This window comes from Lontra canadensis, unplaced genomic scaffold (assembly GCF_010015895.1).
Source record: "Lontra canadensis isolate GAN:19392208 unplaced genomic scaffold, GSC_riverotter_1.0 scaffold17, whole genome shotgun sequence".
Taxonomy (NCBI): Eukaryota; Metazoa; Chordata; class Mammalia; order Carnivora; family Mustelidae; genus Lontra; species Lontra canadensis.
In genome coordinates, this window is record NW_022631011.1 from 5,294,825 (window position 1) to 5,314,880 (window position 20,056).

Here is a 20,056-nt window from a genome sequence, read left to right on the forward strand (position 1 = left end):
ATATATGTTTGTTTTAAAGTTTAGTCAAAAATCAATTAGAGAGGGGTGTTTGGGTGGCTCAGTCAGTTAAGCATCTGTCTTTCGGTCAGGTCATGGTCCCAGGGCCTGGGGATCAAGCTCAGCATCTGCTCCCTGCTTAGTGGGAAGTCTGCTTCTCTCACCCTCTCCCTCTGCCTCTCCCCCTGCTCATGCTCTCTCACTCTCAAATAAATAAATACAATTTAAAAAAAAACAGAGAAAGAACACATCCATTTATTCTTCAACACAAAATAGTATTACCTCATTAAATTACTATGAATAAATTCATTACCACATTTTAAAAGATTTCCTTATTACTGATTTAAAGAAAACACAAATGAAAAAGCACTATCAAGTAGTTATGTTTATCCACTGAACTATTCTATTTCTCTCCCTCACCCCATTTTTTTTTAATAGAGATTCACCTATATCAGAAGCTAAGCAAATTTAAAACTCTCTGAAGATAGGCAATTGTCTTATCAATACACTCTCCCTAGTAACAAAATTAATAATATGCTAGGAAATACAAGTTTTCTTTTCTTTTTCTTTTTTAATTTTTTTTTAATTTATTTTCAGCATAACAGTATTCATTGTTTTTGTACCACACCCAGTGCTCCACGCAATCCGTGCCCACCACCTGGTTCCCCCAACCTCCCACCCCCCACCTCTTCAAACCCTTCAGATTGTTTTTTCAGAGTCCATAGTCTCTCATTGTTCACCTCCCCTTCCAATTTCCCCCAACTCCCTTCTCCTAACTCCCCATGTCCTCTATGTTATTTGTTATGCTCACAAATAAGTGAAACCATATGATACTTGACTCTCTCTGCTTGACTTATTTCACTCAGCATAATCTCTTCCAGTCCCGTCCATGTTGCTACAAAAGTTGGGTATTCATCCTTTCTGATGGAGGCATAATACTCCCATAGTGTATACGGACCACATCTTCCTTATCCATTCGTCCGTTGAAGGGCATCTTGGTTCTTTCCACAGTTTGGCAACTGTGGCCATTGCTGCTATAAACATTGGGGTACAGATGGCCCTTCTTTTCACTACATCTGTATCTTTGGGATAAATACCCAGTAGTGCAATTGCAGGGTCATAGAGAAGTTCTATTTTTAATTTCTTGAGGAATCTCCACACTGTTCTCCAAAGAGGCTGCACCAACTTGCATTCCCACCAACAGTTTAAGAGGGTTCCCCTTTCTCCACATCCTCTCCAACACATGTTGTTTCCTGTCTTGCTAATTTTGGCCATTCTAACTGGTGTAAGGTGATATCTCAATGTGGTTTTAATTTGAATCTCCCTAATGGCTAGTGATGATGAACACTTTTTCATGTGTCTGATAGCCATTTGTATGTCTTCATTGGAGAAGTGTCTGTTCATATCTTCTGCCCAGTTTTTGGTATGATTATCTGTTTTGTGTGTGTTGAGTTTGAGGAGTTCTTTATAGATCCTGGATTTCAACCTTTTGTCTGTACTGTCATTTGCAAATATCTTCTCTCATAAAAACAGACACATAGACCAGTGGAACAGAGTAGAGAGCCCAGATATGGACCCTCAACTCTATGGTCAGTTAATCTTCGACAAAACAGGAAAAAATATACAGTGGAAAAAAGACAATCTCTTCAATAAATGGTGCTGGGAAAACTGGGCAGCTATATGTAGAAGAATGAAACTCAACCATTCTCTTACACCGTACACAAAGATAAACTCAAAATGGATAAAAGACCTCAACGTGAGACAGGAATCCATCAGAATCCTAGAGGAGAACATAGGCAGTAATCTCTTCCGTATCAGCCACAGCAACTTCTTTCCAGATATGTCTCCAAAGGCAAAGGAAACAAAAGCCAAAATAAACTTTTGGGACTTCATCAAAATCAAAAGCTTCTGCACAGCAAAGGAAACAGTCAAGAAAACAAAGAGGCAACCCACGGAATGGGAGAAGATATTTGCAAATGACAGTACAGACAAAAGATTGATATTCTTTTCTTTTTTTTAACTGAAGTATAGTCAACATACAACGTTACATTAGTTTCCGAATACGTAGGTTTCTTATCTCAAATATTTTAACTTCCCTTTATTCACTAGGACAATCTACAGGGGTTGACTAAAAAGTTTTAATCATACCACATGTTCATAAGATAACTCCTTTTCATTTATTCAGAAAAAACAGACACACCCTACTTCGTGAGCCTTTCCTGGCCACAAATTTTAAAATTTCCAAAATCATTGTCAACTCAACATTTCATTTTCCTTCCTCTCTCATTTATTTTTTCTCTAAACACTAATCATGATTATTATGTTATATATTTTATTCATTTTACCCTGTTTCTTTTCTGTTTCCCTTATTAGAAGGTAAGCTCCATGAACGCAGAAAATTTTTATTATTACTATAACTCAAGCACTAAGACAGTGCTTGACACTTACTAAATAGCTAAATAAATACTACTAAGTATTTATCAAAGTAAGTAAGTAAATCTTTAAAAAAAAACTAGTATGATCTATTTGCTCATTTTTGGAAATTAGTCTTCCACCATGCTTTAATTATACTAGTATATACCACTTTGCTTTATATCAATATGCATTATTTTTATTAGACTACTTGGGGAACTTTGTTCTAAATTATTAAAAGGATTCAAGCAACTTTTCTGGAAGCTTCCAATGGCACAAAGCAAAGAGCAGCATACTAACCTACTACTACCAGGTACTTAGTGTTTGTGATTCATGATCATATGTTTTAAATTGTGATCCCACCTCATATTTTTGGGCAATTGTGTTTTCTAAGAAATAAATAAATCTGATTTTAAAAATATCATGTATTCCATATTTAAGTATTCAATTTTCGAAAAATTAAAACAAAACTGATATATACTAAATTAAGTTATAGAGACAAGAAAATATTGTTGTACTTCGTTATGATTACTCAAGTAATTTAAATAATCCGAACTTCTCTCAGCCTCAAATATGCTACCTTAATTCCGTAGTTGGTTTTCATTCATGAGGTCAACACAAAAATTTTCCAAGTGGTAAGACTTTGAAGTAATGTTAGCAACTATGATTTCAACAAGGTATAAAAATCTGTACCTTTTTTTAAAGATTTTATTTATTTATTTGACATACAGAGATCACAAGTAGAAAGAGAGGCAGGCAGAGAAAGTGGGGGAAGCAGGCTCCATGCTGAGCAGAGAGCCTGATGCGGGGCTCAATCCCAGGACCCTGGGATCATGACCTGAACCAAAAGCAGAGGCTTTAACTCATTGAGCCACCCAGGTGCCCCTAAAATCAGTAATTTTCTAAAAGAGAAACAGAAATTGAACAAAAGATCTAATAAGAACAACATAAGTTAACTAGCAGAAGAAATTGGAAGTCTCAATTTAACAAATACCACTAGAGAACTTTCATAATTGACCTCTGAACTTGAGTGAAATCAGGAAAAAGTGACTATATGACCAAAGATAAATGGATTTAAAGTACACATCAAAAAACAAGTCCTGAATAAATCAATGCAAAAGAAGGGGGGGCCCAACAATATTTGGAATCTATATTCCAAATAGGAATCACCTATTAATTAGTCCATCTGGGCTGCTATAACAAGGGAAATTTTCATCAACCAATTATATTTCTCAATGAATGAGCTTTAGTCAATAAATAAAAAATAAATGACAAAAGGAAGTCATGCTAAAAACCAGTGTGATAACTAGTCTATTTCCTGTGGGGAGAAGGGAGTTTACTGAAACAGTGCTTGCTGACTAAAATAATAAGTGAAGTCTTAAAAAGAGCATAATTTTTTTAAATGGCTCAACAATGAAGTATTTCCATTAAAACCCCCTCTCAATATTTGTGACAGACTTATAAAACTAGGTAAAAGAGTTTCTTATTTGTTTGCAATGGTATGAATACTTGTGCTCCTTTCCCCCCAAATACATGTTGAAATACTAATGCCCAATGTGAAAGATACTAGGGTAGAGCCTTGGGAGGTGCTTAGGTCATAGAGTGGAACCCTTAAAGAGATCCCATAGAGCTCCCTAGGACTTCTGCCAGCTGAAGATACAAGAAATCTTCAACCCAAAGAGGGTTCTCACCTGACCACACTGGCACCCTGATCTTGAACTCCTAGATTCCAAAACTATAAGAAATAAATTTCTGTTGTTTATAGGTCATCCATTCTCTGGTACTTTCTTATAGCAGCCCAAACGGACTAAGACAATGTTCAATCTCCAGAGAAATCTTTTTTCTTTTTAAAGATTTTATTTATTTATTTGACAGAGAGCGAGAGATCACAAGCAGGCAGTGAGGCAGGCAGAGAGAGAGGGGGAAGCAGGCTCCCCACTGAGCAGACAGCCCAATGCGGGGCTCGATCCTAGGACCTCGGGACCATGACCGTAGCCGAAGGCAGAGGTTTAACCCACTGAGCCACCCAGGCGCCCCAGATGAATTTTTAAAATAATGTTCAGAGTCTACTATGTCAGAAGTTAGAGCTTTTTGGTCCCTATTATTACTTTCATCCCCCATAGAGACTCTATCTCTGAGACTGCTACTGTCCTTTAGTAATTATATATTTCTGCAAGGCAAAAATCTATCTATCTTTCAAGTTCAATACTGATAATCACACTGATATTGAAGATCATCTTATGTTATCTTTGAATTTTAAAAAAATCCTTTCAGAGGGCAAGTACTATGATGAACACTGGGTGTTATATTCAATAATGAATAATGAACATCATATCAAAAACTAATGATGTAGTATACCTTGGTTAATTGACTTTAAATTAAAAAATTAAAAAAAAAAATTTAAAAAGTACTTTCTACTTACCACCTCCTACCCCACCTCCCCCACCAAATCAGAGAATCAGACGCTAATTCAGACAAAAATCTTCAAATCCGCTGCCCTTTCTCCCATCTCTTGTTAGAATTCATGATACAACAACTCTGAATCACTGTTCATCTACACGAAGACTATCCTTTTTTCTTTTCCTTGTAGGCCAAGTTAAAAGGCAGGTCTCTACTCTGCTGACACAGTAAGAAACCCCTGTAACCAAGGATATGGATGGGAAAGATAAAGAATGGGTTTTTTTCTCCTAGTTAGAACTATAATAGTTTGTCTTTGATCTTTAGCATGCATAGCGTAGGAATGCCAGGAATCAAATATCCTATCAGGAGTATTAAAGAAGAACTAGAAAAAAAGAGCAAGGGTAGTAGTAGTAAGCTTTCTCTGTAGATACAATGACCTAGTCATGTGACTGTGGGTATGAACAGAACTGGCTTGACTGCAGGGACAGGAGAGGCTGGTACATTCTGGAAGGTGAAAAATTATATAAAATGTTTCTTTCTTAATTTATGTTACTTAAGAGTCTAGAGTCAGTGACACTAAGGGGAAATCGATTATTAAAACCTTAACATCCTTTATATATGAAAAGTAGACTATGATACCTAACAATGTATAAAAATTACCTTTTTCACAGTTTTATCTGGTTCAAGAGCAATATCTGGAATGTTTGCATCCACCATCAGGGAAAACAAGTTCAAAATCAGGTTAGAATACCTAAAGGAGAATGGGAAAGAAAAAAAAATAGTAATGCGTTAGTTCTGCAGTTCTTTCTCCTGCCAAGCATACTCCTAGAAGTAGTTGTACTTGGATCTTTATGATGACTCCTACAGAATATAGAATGTGCCATTGTCAGCTGTCTCACTGAAAAGCAGGCCTTAAAGAAGTATCTTATTCTGGGATGTTGATATAATAACCTTTCTAGGTTCTACACTATGGGATAAACTTTTGGAGTAGCCATCTAACGGCATTCTTTTCATTTTTACAGTAAGGATATTCTTTTTAGGAGAAATCTAAGGAGAATCCACTTTATATCTAATTAACATTTACTAAACACTGGAGGTCTGTCTTTGCTAGATGATGTTAAGAATCTGCTACCTTAAGACTACCTCAGCGTGTCATGGCTAAAGGAATGAAAGAGCTAAACAGTCATCCCACTAATCATTCAGGAATATTTCCCCAGGAATATTAATCACCATCTTGAACTACAACGGCTTGTCTGGATATAAGCAATCCTAAATGAAGGAGAAAATAGCTAGTACTCTACTATACTAAGGATAGGCTAAGTATATAAATAATATCATCTCTGGACTATGATGGTTCCTATAGAAACTAAAGGTTTATCCTCACCAGTCCTCAAACTCTTCCACTTCCTCTCCCTCTAGAAAGAATGGTATTATTCCAAATGCTCATTTCCAGAGGTGAAGCCTTGTGGGGTAACTTGTAAGTGTATACTGGGGACAATTCACCTCCTCCTTCAAAACCCTCTCTCCTTAGAGAGTTATAATTTTTCTGGATGGCCCTTTCTTAGCACTGTAGTGATAAAAGACATTCAAGTTTGACTTTGGGGATGGAGGTGAGCAAATGAAGCTTTGTTTTTATGTAATAAAGCCTTTTAGCTGATCTCAGTAAAAGTTTCAACAAGTACCTTGCATATCTCCTCTAGAGATGGAGGTTGGGCATTAGGTGATACAGCACCTTTACTCTAGCCATCTACTTATCCACTATATAAAAAGGTACAACTTTTTACCTGAAAACTGGTTACTACTGAACTATAATGCTAATGGAACCTGCAGACAAAAATGATTATTCATATAAACTTCAAATTACCTATTTTATCAATATTTTTGAATTTTATATTGTCCATAAAAATCAAGAGGAACTACAAGTGGAAAAAAAAAAGAGGGACTATAATGAAAACTTATACCTTGAAGTCATCTTCTAATCAAATTAGGATAACTTACTCAGACTCGTACAGTAATAGCTAAACAGCCTTAACTTAGCTTTAAGTTATTCATTTCCTTAAGGGAATTTATTTAAAAAAAGCATTATCACAGATGTCATTCCATTTCTACTCATATAATAATTGTGTTTATTCAACCAACAAATATTTACTGAGTATTCACTCTATACATTGTTTGAGGCACAAGGGATATAGTGGTGAACTGAACCAACAAGGTCCCTACATTCATGAAGTTTACATTTTGGAAGAGAATGGGGACTCACAAAATAAAATAATAAACTACATAATTTCATATCTGACTGACTGATAAAAAGATTTTTAAAAAAAGGAAAACTCAGGGAAATGGGTCACAGATTGATAGGTTAGGGAGAAGAACCATCTTAAGCAGGTATGATTTTATTAAAATGAGCTGGGAAGCAGCAACTGAGTGTTAAATTCAGAGTGACACACTCAGATATACATTTTTGTTTTCTCTTTTTCAGGGGAAATACGAACACACTCCCCTACTACCACAAATTATGCAGTGGAGTTTCCCACATTTGGGGGAATTGCAGGGGTAAGCATATCCAGAGTGCAATGAATAAGGCTTGCTGTAGGAAAATCACCTTCGTGATCATGGTATCTCCCCTGCCAGGTAAGTAGGAGATGTATTAAAAGCTCGCATTGGCCATCTTGTGGGAATGGAGAATGGAGGTAGGGAAACTATTACACTGATATCTAGGTAAAAAAGAAACAATATAGATGTTTCCAGGCTGTAGTTTGGAAATGGAGTGGAAGACAGTTGTTGATGGTTTCAATGGAGCAGGGGAGAGAGGGCAGAGGAAATGAATATCACCAAGATTCAACCTAAGCAATGGAAAACTACTGTTGTTCACCACAAAAAGAGAATGAAGAAAGAGCAGAATTTGGGACAGGGAATCAGTAATATTCTGTTTTAGACATACGGAGTTGGAAGTGCCTACCAGATTCTTAGTCAGGATGTCAAGTAGACAGAGAACTCAGAGGGGTAACCAGGGCTGATGGCATCAGTTCAAAACATTGGCATCTGGATCCTAATTAAAGTCACAATTCTGGATGAAAATGCTGAAAGAGAGTTTGGGGGGAAATGATCTAGAACAAAAAGGTTTATACTCACAATGGAACTTCTAGACAGTTGAATATGTAAAGGTCAGAGAGAAGAGGGAAGAAATCAGTAAAGCAGAAGTAGCCAGCAAGGCAAAAAGAAAAGGAGCAGGTTACTCCAAATCTAAGAAAGGTTTTCAGGAACAAAGGAGTGCTCAACTGTGTCAAAGATGCTAGGAAGCAAAGTGGCCCCTAGATTTGGTTTAGGTAACTGTTTATCTTGATAAAATTAGTTTTAATAGCAGAGTAAGGCTAGAAGTCTTCCTGGAGAAGGCTGAAGGAAGAAAAGGAGCCAAATTAGTGGAGATAGTGAGAACAGATCTTTTTAAAGCAGATGGGCTGTGAAAGAGAATAAAGAATTGGGCAGGAGTACAATGTCTAGTAATACTCCTGACTTACCCCACTAGACACCAGTGGCACTTACCTAGTTGTGACAACCAAAACTGTCTCCAGACATTGCAAAATGTGCTTTGGGGGAAAGGGAAGTGTAAAAGAGCTCCGGTTGAGAACCACTATTTAAAACCAATGGTGATGGAGTGCCTGGGTGGCTCAGTCATTAAGCGTCTGCCTTCTGCTCAGGTCATGGTCCCAGGGTACCAGGATGGAGCCCCACATTGGGTCCCCTGCTCCACAGGAAGCCTGTTCTCCCTCTCCCACTCCCTCTGCTTGTGTTCCCTCTCTCACTGTCTCTCTCTGTGTCAAATAAATAAATAAAATCTTTTTTAAAAATGGTGAGAACACCATGAATGCTGGCTTTTCTTTAGTGACATACAGCTGATGCACTGTAGGAAAAAGAAGACACACAGTTCTGATTAGAGATAAAGTATCAGCAGGTGAGGTTACAGGACTGGATAAAAATGTGCAAGAAAGTTCAGAGAAGGGCAGTGATCATAGTTTGAGGCCATAAAATTCAGTGGGGAAAGGAGAAAAGTGAGATTGTAAGGCAGATTTTATATGGTGGAAGGGCGGCAAGACTTGGATGTATGAGGTTGCAGAATTCCAGGAATGACTATAATGCAAAAATAATCTGTAAGAATAAAAGATGTTGGTCAGAGAGTGGAAAGCTTGTGACTGAAATTTTGGAGGGTTACGTTAATGGTATTGATGAGAAGGAGTGGACAAGTTTGGCTCTACATGAGGAGAAGAAGGCCCCCAGAGGTTGGGTCGTGGCTGGAGCACGCAACATATGAATGGTGAAGTCACAGCAGTAGTCATGAAGAAGGCAATACAAGTTTTCAAGGAACAGAGGGTGATGGGGAGATACATGATAGGTAGTAGTGGGGACGATATCTGTTGGTGTGATCTCACGGTGTGTGTGCTTACGCTTTTTTTTAAGCAAGCAAGGAAAGAAGTTGTTTGGAAGTTGCAATAGGGAGCATAGACAGCACCAAGCTTTGAGATGTGTAGGATATGGAAACCAAGAAGAACCACTTGAAGGGCTGCAAGGACCATGGCATCAGCAGAGTATAGCCAGCTGCTATGTATTACATCATGAAAAAAATATGCTTTCAATGAACCCTCCATTATTTGCATTCTACTCTGTTGACTATACAGATTTTCCCAATATTGCCATAAGGGAATCTCAGGAATATATCACAGGGTAGATTCACACAGTAACACAGGGAGGGGAAAACAAGGCTCAATTCTGAAAGAGATATTTCAGAGGTTCTCAAAACGGGTTGTCTATTAGACTCACCTGGGAGCTTCTTAAAAATATCAATGCCAGGGTGCTAGGGTGGCTCAGTGGGTTAAACCACTGCCTGCACCTCAGGTCATGATCTCAGGATCCTGGGATCAAGCCCTGCATCGGACTCTCTGCTCAGCAGGGAGCCTGCTTCCCTCCGGGCTCTCTCTGCCTGACTCTCTGCCTACTTGTGATCTCTGCCAAATAAATAAATAAAATCTTTGGAAAGGAAAATATATCAATGCCCTAGCCCAATCCCAGACCAAGTAAATCTGATGGGTCTCAAAACTATTTTTCCTCCTGAAGTTCCCCCAGGTAATTCTGATGGGCAGCCAGGATCTATGATAAAATGTTTGCCTTCATGGAAGCATATGTGTGTTTCTTTTTTAAAAGGCAAACATTAATGTTTTCTGGAGTATCTGTTGGTTTTAATTAAGCCACCCACGCTGCTATTATTGTAGCAAATGAAAACAAAATGTAAATAAATATAAAATGGGATATTCCATAAGAAGCTTAAACATCCAATTATTTTGTAGAAAATCTGTCACTACCTTAACTGAATTAATCTTTTACATCTGTTGCTATGAAGCTGAATTCTCCATTTAAGATAGCACACATGACCCTCCAAAAGAAAGTATATGTATCAAATAGTACAATCAATATTCTACACAGAAAAAATAGATTTAAAGTTTACTAGACATCTTTAAAACCTTATCAAAAGAAAATATAAGGTCATCTAAAGATGGTCTAAATTGTTCAATGAAAACCTTCAATACTAGAAAGAGAGATGCATTTAAGCACATCAAGTGAGGTTTCCTATAGTGTTCCAGGGGTCTATTTCCCCTACAATATATCCACTTTGCATGTAACAAATATCAAAGAAGAATCCTACAAAAAAGATTTATTTAGTAAGTGTAGTACTTCAAGGAGGGAGAACAATGAACATAATGATGAAAGGAAGTATGATCAATAAAGTCACGCCTATTTGGTAACTATGCAAACATTCTCAGACAATGTAAGAACTTTACTTGATACAGTCAAATGCATTCCTAATTTCAGTATTTTTACTGGAAAACTTAGGTTGTCTTTGTATCCTAAGTGTATTAATGTTTGGTATATACGTGGGTTAAGAGAAGGAGTTACGTTTTCCTTGAACACTTAAAATGTTTTAGCATTACTCTTGCCATGAAACAGTATTCAAAACCAAATTTACCAATAATTGGTGTGTTAGGTATTGATTAATAAGAGATGACAATGTATTCTGTTACATGAAAATCAGAACACCATAAAATGTATTCTGACATCTACACAATTGTAATCATTCATAAGTTAGTTTAAAAGGAACTGCTCTGGTTACAAGGTCCAATGTTAGTGAACGATTTCCTGCTGCAGAAAATGATGAACCATCCACAAGAACCATGAAAAGTAGGTGGTTTGTCATACCTACAAATCCTAATTTTAAAAAATGCCAACTAACCTTAGCTCTGAACACAGTTTTAAGTATCAGGTTAACTCTTACAGTATAAAGGCAAGACTTTACTAACAGAACCATGTTCTAAAAAACAGTATTAAAAAATTAATGTTGGGGGCATAAAGTGTCCAACTCTTGATTTCTGCTCAGGTAGTGATCTCAGGGTCCTGAGATCAAGCCCCACATCAGGCTCTGTGCTCAGCATGGAGTCGGCTTGAGATTCTCTCTCTCTCCTTTTGCCCCTCCCCACCACACTTTCTCCTTCTAAAATAAATAAAATCTTTTAAAAAATTGAAAGTACAAAAAATAAATGTAGATTAAAAGATTAGGGTCCAGTTGATCTTAACCAAAGTACAGTGAAATTTTAAAAAATAAAAAAGCAGTTTTCATGAAGACTTAACATAAAACTATTTAGATTAATCTCTGTGATTTTTCTCAGTAGTGATGAAAGTTAACTTTGGCTTCACATTAATAACCTGACTGTTTTTTCATTCTACTGAATTGCTACTAATCCATTATCAATGACCGTTTATAAAGCACATTGTTTTCCTTCTGCTTTCAGTAAGATAGAGCATCTTTGACATTTCTCTAGTTTTCATATCATTCTGTCTGTCTTGCCACTGAGAATGCCATGGTTCCATCTAGTTTTCAGTAGGCTTTGACTATTTTAAATTAAAAATTCCAGATATTAAAGTGGAACTCTGATCTCATTTCTCTGAAAGTGCTTCTGCATCAACAGACAAATCAAAGAGCACTGATCTCATTATTCTTTCAGCATCTGTGGTAAGTAAAACTGAGTCATTCTGCCACCTAAAGGATAAATAGTGCGGCTGTTTGTAACATGCACGTCAGAGTTCTTGACACATGGTACAGACTGAGTTAACAATGAAAGCCTAATGAGTCACTGCGGAGATGAAATCTGATTAATAGAGGACAGCCATTCTCCTAGGACAAGCAGCATCAATATCACCCAGGAACATAACCTCACCCCAGGTATGAGGCAGAAATTCTGGGAGTTCTCATTTAATAAACTCACAAAGTGTCTATGTTCTAACCACTGCATGAGTAAGTGAGGTTACAAAGACACAAGACAGAGCCGACGTGCACAGGCAACTTCCTGTCTACTAGTTACATATTTTCACTGGGAAGAGGTGAAAGAAGGTGTGTGTCCTGGGCTGGGAGTTTCCGCATAGTTAAATTGGGTAAAGTGATCCTGCCATTTTTGACTAATGACTGGAGCCATGTCCTAAATTTAACAACTGTGACTTACTTTTTTTCCCTGATGATATGTTAAGTCCTAAGTACACTAGGATGAAGAAAGCAGAGATGGAGTGGCATTGGAGAAAGAAGAAAGGATAGAGAAAAATAAACTTTTTTCCTTTAGCAGGATGACTGATGAGGTGCTAAAAGACACAAAATCATATGTAACATTTATTCTTCCATCATTTAACAAACTTCTAAATGTTCCTTAAGAGTAACTGAAGCTAAGGCTGATAAAGTTACTACAGAACAAAAATGAATGGATTAGTATCACTTTAAATAAACTAAATGCTTCATTCTGTGATAAAGAAGTAGGAAGAGAGCTTGGGAGAAGGAAAAGAACTCAACATCGTGATTATAATCCTTCAAGACTGGCTTCAGGGAGATGTGAATGGTTATGAAGGTTCTTTATCTTTTCTCCATCCCAACAACGTCAAAGTATACAGAGTATATTTTACTAAAATGATTTTAGCCCACTGATTTTAAAGCCTCCATATTTGCCTAATCTTATGTAATGTTAGCTTCCTATTTGGTGGCATTTAGCAATCAAATAATTAGTGGGAAAGAAAGAAATTCTTTTTTCTTTTGCTATCAGTTTATCAAAATAGATACTAATTGTGCATTAAGAAATACTCTGCCTGTGTCATTCTGGAAAAGAGTGATGCTAAAGAATGTATACATTTGAACAACTCCTTTTCTTGCTCTATGAAATGAATTTATTCTTTATGTCAAGCAAATCAACTTACCTTCGAAGGTGGAGAAAAGCCGTGTAACACTGTTTACGGAACTCTTGGTACTGCTCACTCTGGGTGCCCCCCATTCCTTCTACCATTTCTTTATTCAGCTTCATTGGAGGAGGAAGAGGCTTCGGATCCCGACCCAAAATATATCCGAAGTCTATGTGGAAGAGTTTGCCTGGATGTTGATAAGAAACTCATTTGTTTCCAGAAATATCTTTAAAAACTGAGAAGGGGATATGTCATTTAACTGGTATAAACAGTGTCTTTTGATAAAGAATATTAATTCATGATGAAGTCTATTAAATTGTTTAATCCTCTAAACCCAGGCTTAGAAGTGGTCTTCAGAGCATTTTGCAGTTCATTTTAACTTACATTTATTTAGATGAAACTACAGTTAAAATAATCTCAGGGTAATATTAATTTATATTCCACTTTTAGATCTTCAGAACCAAAGACAGCCGAAGGCTAGATAACTTTTAAAGGTATTAGCAGAAATCAGTATCTTGTAACAAATTTCTTATGCTGAAGTTTTACACAAATTCCATTCATAAGCAGAAGACCTCTTCTTTTAAGTATTCCTGAAATGAATCCTTTAACTTATCACTATTCCCTTACTAAAACAAAACAAAATCCCCCAAATTTCAAAATTATATTCTTAGCTTCATCTGAACCATTTTTAACTAATCCATGTCACTTGGTAGCTGCAGACCAGGAAGCCACAGTATTTATGTCTGCTGAAAGCGGACGACAGATGCATTGCCCATGATGACAAACCCTAGGACAGTTACCTAAACCCACAGATAAGATATATAATAAGAATGTGACCGATCATTCACTTTAGAGAATGACTCATCATTTGAATTCATAAAGCATCCTGTGACTTACAAGTAGGTAAAAAAAGAGGCATATATTTTAACAGAAAAAAGTAGCTCCCTGGATCCTACGACCCAAGCTCTATCAAGGAAGGGATTTATGCCTGTTTTGTGTATCCCCAGCCTCAGAATAGTTTCTGGCACACAGTAGGCACTCACTGTTGAATGAAGGAATGAATTCACTTAAAAAGCCAGCCAATGGTGCCTGGGTGGCTCAGCCATTAGGCATCTGCCGGCCTGGGTCATGCTCCCAGGTTCCTGGGATCGAGCCCCCAATTCGGGCTCCCTGATCCATGGAGAGCCTGCTTCTCTCTCTCCCACTCCCCCTGCTTGTGTTCCCTCTCTTGGCATCTCTCTCTGTGTCAAATAAATAAATAAAATCTTAAAAAAATAAAAGCCAGCCAAAAAATTTCCCTCATGCAATCTGCCCACTCTAATTTGTCTTGTAATACATTATATGACCTATTTTATGTGAAAACCTATCCTCCATCATGTATTTGGGAAGCTCAGGTATCCGCCCCCTGCCTCTTGAAGGGTAGCAGCCAAAAACTTTCCTTCTTCAAGTACATGTACTAAGTTTGGGTAAACTTTTGGCATCTTGCAAAATATTTTTATATATCAATTCTACCATTAACATGTTAGCTAAACTCTCTACCTCTTGCTCTGAGCATTATTACTATTATCTGTGAATGTTATACTCCATCTTTAGGTCACTGTTGGAAATAGAAAACAATGAGGGGCACAGAATGACTCCAGGTGTGGCCACGAAGTCCCAGGTGAACAGTGATGCACTGGGATGTGGTGTAACTGCTCTTTAGTACAACGGACACTTTCATGTTTCACTTAACCAGGTATGTGACCCTGACAAAGCACCTTAATGTTTCTAAGCCTCACTTTCTAAACTGCAAAATAAGTGATTACTGTTAATTACCCAGAAGTAAGAGATAATACATTTAATATTTAGCACAGTACCAGGTACACAGTAAATGGTCTAAATGTCTGCTGTCAGTGTAACTATTTCTAAATAAGCTATAGATGAGTGTGTCGAGCAAAATAACTAAAAAACCTCAATTAAATCAAGAATGATTACATCCATAGCCTTGTCCCATTTTGGAAGCTATGACCCCTGAGGAAAACAATCATTTTAGTCTGAATGTAAAGCCAAAGCTATCTAATATCTATTTAATAAGATAAATTAAGCTACTTAATATCTAATGGCCAGGTCTTTTAAAGGTGCTTACAAATGTTTATCTTAAATACTTCAAATACCACTTAAAAAAATTGTAAATACTAAACTCTGTTCAAAAATAAATATTAACTGCCATCTTAAAGATGTTTAAAATATACTGAATTGGTATTTACGTCCCTTATACCTAAGACCACATCTGCCAGGAATTAGTAAAATTAAATATTAAAGGGATAAGCAATCTTATTATTTGCAACTCTTCCCAGGCACTGTTCTTACAATGAAAAACTAAATAATACATTAAGTTGGAAATCCTATGCAACTTTGAAAATGAGAAAGAACTTCAGATCTGCCAAGGCCAAGTAATAAAAAAAAAGTCCAAATGTAAGGCAATACTGATACCAAATTTAAGTAAAATTCATAGACACTGGTGCTATTTTCACACAACAGTAAAGAAAACTATGCTGAAAATGATCAGCAGTAGAGAGCAGACATTGTACTACATCTAGGACATGGAGTTCATATATAAAGAAAAAGAACAGTTTATACATGAATATGCATATTAACAAGTTTCCCAAGTTTTAAACACTATCATCACCCGGTTACAGAATAAGGGCCATTATCAGTGCAACCACTGCACTGAAAACCAGTTTTCCATTTATCCATATCATCTCCTTGTCTTTTTTTTCTTTTTAAACTTATACCAGGTTTAAAATGTTCTGTTCAAATTGGGGGAACTGATGGAAATCTCCTAAGAACTTTTTAAACAAATGTTTATCTATCTAGTATAGTAAATGACAGCTAGGAGGTGAGGGGAGAAAGAATTACAATTAGATATAGAGAGCAAAGGACCTGCAGAGAATTGAAAAAGGGTGTTGTTTCCCCAAAAATAACAAGTAAAAGCTTAGTGAAATGGTTCCTCTAGCTCACACCGGGGCTACCTACAAGGCATCCATCTGGCACGCATCTGGTAAGAAGTTACTAGTGAGGCTTTTACCCCACCTATTCACATCAAAAGAGCTCAGCGAAGTGTGTAATGAAATTATTTGTTCACTTAGCTTTCCGCCCCAAACTAAACTCTTTCTGAACCATTAAGAGTCTTACAATCAAGAACCTTGCTTTATTTATTTTTGTAGAGCACTGAAACCTAGGATAATGCCTACCAAGCAAAAGCACCCAGTGTGACTAGTTTGCATGTATTTAACCGATGATATCTCAATTTCATATTTACAGCGTAGACAACTTTTATAAACATTGTTAATACAAGAAATTTCCTTCTAGAAACCAGAGAGTTCTTGCAGGAAATTGTTTTGTTTTAAAATTTTTGTATCTTTGATTCCATGAACACCTACAAACAGAGGCTGAATCTGGATCACCTCGATCCTTGCTACTTAATACTATACTGTGATTTCACTGTTTTTGATTGGGTTGGTATTAAACAGCAAGGCTACTTCAATTGTTTCAGACTAACAGTAATAGAAGCAGAAGTGGTTGGTTATATCCTGAAAGTACATGACACCATCCTGAACAAAGGTTATAAAGCAGTTCAAGGAGAGAAAAGCTGTTCAAGCATATTCACATGGGACACAATATTAACAGCACCCTGACCTCAAACTCACACTATACTATCTGCACCATTTTCACCCTCTAAATGACAATTTAGTTTCAGCATTACTTCATCCATCACAATAATGTTGCTGGATTACATCTTGCTAGTCTATAACATGATTTAATTTATAAATCTGTTTTTACCTTATAGTTAGAAGAAAAGATGCATAAGAAGTTATTATCAGGTTTTATGTTGTACATAGTTTAGATTATAAAATGTAATTATCAACACAATGGGTTTTACTTCTATTTAAAACAGTTCTGTGTATTACTCATGACTGAATTCCAAAATGTGCTTCAGAGGTCCCTAACCACAAATAAAATAGATTTTTGGAGAAATCCATAGACTTCACCAAATTCCCAAGGGAAGTCCATGATTCCAAAAAGATAAGAAACTACTTTTAGAGTAAGGAGTTTGATAATTGTAGGACTTACTGGGAAAGCTCATCTCCTAATCCTTTGAAATTCAAGGGAGTATGCGATCATTTAATTTTCCGTGATTTGATAAAAAGTCCCTGATCAACTTCTGTTAAGGATTTCACTGCCTTCAACTAAACATGTATCCTCTGTTCTGCTAATCTAAGCTCTTCATTTTGTGCTTTACTCTCACTCTGAGTTCCCATTTGTCTTCTACTAATTTGCTGGACAAATACCATTCTACCTTTCAACACTTAAAGAGATGAGAAGCTTATGATATTATAGGTACAGATAAACTTTCCTTGGTTTTATTTAATTATTTAAATAATGTTTTGTATTGGGGTACCTGAGTGGCTCAGTCGGTTAAGAGGCTGACTGCTGGTGTGGTCTCAGGTCATGATCTCAGGATCATGGGATCCCACCCCCTGCTGGGTTCCTTGCTTAGAGGGGAGTCTGCTTAAGGGATTTCTCTCCCTCTGCCCCTCCCCCAATCTGCACATGCTCTCTCTCTGAAATAAATGAATCTTAAAAAAAAAAACATGTTTTGTTACCAATATAATTTCTAATGATACTCCGCACTTGAGCAGATAACTTATCTGACCTAACTTTGATTCAAAACTGATTTTTTAAAATAAATCATGCTATCCTAATATTAAACTGTATTAGCCATCACACAGGCTTATTTAATGGGATCCATCTCTTAATAGGAAACCCAACTTCACTTTTCTCCATTTCACTACAGGCATTACTGGAACTCCAATGTCAGCTCTGCATCACTGCTTGCAAATGGAGAGCATCCTTCTTAGAAGAAAACTCTCAAAGAACAGGATTACTGCTTAATTATAAGGCATAAAAGATTCAGTATCTAACAATGAAACCATTATTATGCTTTGCAAGTTCAAAGAGTCATGTATTCTGAGAAGAGGCTATTAATGTTTTAAGGAAATTCATCCTTGCTGGTACCAAAGGGAATGGCTCTTTCAAACTTAATGTCTAAAGTGAAACTTGTAATGATTTTAAAAATGCACTTCATGAAATTAAAAAAAAATGTTTAATTAAGAAGTTCAGAAAGTATGGATTTATTCAAATCTATTAACAAATCTATTAATCTTAAACAGTCAAGAGATAAAGTGTACATAAAACAAACTGAATGTTGATTGTAATTACCTCCTTTTGTCCTTGACTTGAAATACAAAGGGAGTAAGAGGTGCTAATTAAGTTTCCTTGTTATCTGAATAAGTGACATTAACTTATTTCTAAAATTGTGGTTCAAAGCATTTGTAGTTCTTGGATTAACGAGAACAGATACTGCTGAAATGAACTGTATTTCATAGGAGAGGTTTATTTTTAATTTCCCTTTTGTCTATCCAATAATTACAAACAACCAATCTCAAAATTGTACTTATTTCATTTTTTTACACCTCTGCTTAATCCTTCTACCTGACTCTCTTCTTCTGTTCCCCATAATCCAAACTCTATTTTTGAAAATCCTACACAATACTCAAATTGAAATATTCTTCCCTGTCACTCTACTTTATATTGTTTCCCACTCTTCAGTTTCTTTGCATAAGACCTGACATTTTACTATTTTTCCACAAAATGCCTTTATTTCTTACATGAATGTTGTATTTTTCTTATGTGAATGTCTTAGCATGAAACCCAAGAAAAAAAGAAGGTGGTGAACCACCAACCACTTACTGATGCAATGGAAGCTGTATTTTTGGAATTAAAAATACTCCCTAAGCTACACTCCCAATACTCCTACTTAATAGTTAGTTAAGCCCTTACAATATCCTTAGTTAGAGCTATTTTCACTTATAGTTCAAAGCATAGTAGTGATGAAATATTTTTCAGTTTTTCAGTTTTTGAGTAATGAAGAACAATAAGACATACCTAAGTACAGATCAGTACAGACATTCCAATTATCTCCTAAGTATTTCCTATAATTGTTTTCACATTCAACTGTTAAGATCTTAGGTTTCTTATGAATAGGGACAAAATTAAGCTAACTAATGAAAAGGGGGCAAACTATTCAAGAAAAAACAATTTTTAAATGCTACACATTTTCATTTTCCCTGTAGTCATTAAAGTCAATAAAGGTTTCTCAACAAATTCTCAGACCCTACCATATGAACTGAATGAGAAACTGAGCCTGAGGCCCAGCAATTTGTAATTTAACTTGCTCTCCAGGTGATACTGATAAAAGCCAAACCTCGAGGACTTCTGGCCTACTTTATACTGACTAATACAACTCTCAACAGCAGGTAAGTCACTATAGAGGGGACACTGGCAAGGAGAATTACCTCAGTGAATTAAAATTAATATTCAACACTAATGGTTACAGTTTCCCTGTGTTGTATAACCCCATTACTTTAAAATTTGACACATTTTTATGTTCAAGGGGTTACTAAAAAATTTACTAACTTTTTATTAATCTAATTTATGGTTGCTAGTCTATGGTAGAATTTGAATGCTTTAAACTACAATTTAACCCTGTCCAAAATCATTCATTACAAAAGAAAACAAATGCAGTGACTACCCAACTTTAAGAACTATATCACCTAATAAGAAAACTTAAAAAAAAAAAAAAAGAATATCCTAATCTACAGTTTTACTTCAACTGAATTAAGCTTTGTCATGTTAAATGTGATACAAAAGGAGGTAGACTGATTTGTCTCCACAATGTGACCTTCAACCAATCTAACCAACGTATGTTACCTGCAAAGGCATTGCTTATTTCAGCTTCTGGGTATTTTTACTAGAATGTGTGCTTTTTTCCACTTATATCCCATAGAAACCCAACACATTCTTCATGACTCAGTCTAAGTTACTTTCTCCATGAAGTAATTTCCAGCCCCTTAAGCACAAAGAGTATAACACTTTATCACTC

At 36.3% G+C, this 20,056-nt stretch overlaps 1 protein-coding gene and 1 non-coding gene across 5 annotated transcripts in view; both read right to left on the reverse strand.

The window, feature by feature from the left end:
- PIK3C3 (phosphatidylinositol 3-kinase catalytic subunit type 3) overlaps positions 1 to 20,056 on the reverse strand; it is a 150,160-nt gene that overhangs the window by 13,349 nt on the left and 116,755 nt on the right. Inside the window, exons 22-24 of one of the 4 annotated variants that reach the window (XR_004382907.1) lie at positions 13,090 to 13,258; positions 7,769 to 7,889; positions 5,473 to 5,560 (exon numbers count right to left, since the gene is read on the reverse strand). Coding sequence is in view for 2 of the 4 variants with exons in the window: in XM_032859515.1 (XP_032715406.1) it covers positions 5,470 to 5,560; positions 13,090 to 13,258 (260 nt within the window). In the remaining 2 variants the exon portion in view is untranslated. Of the gene's footprint in view, positions 1 to 5,469; positions 5,561 to 7,768; positions 7,890 to 12,368; positions 12,421 to 13,089; positions 13,259 to 20,056 lie in introns of those variants that run through there. The other 3 variants (XM_032859515.1, XM_032859516.1, XR_004382908.1) reach the window with 3 other exon arrangements.
- LOC116868995 lies at positions 7,285 to 7,448 on the reverse strand. Its single transcript, XR_004382935.1, has one exon. It is a non-coding gene; the product is annotated as a U1 spliceosomal RNA (small nuclear RNA).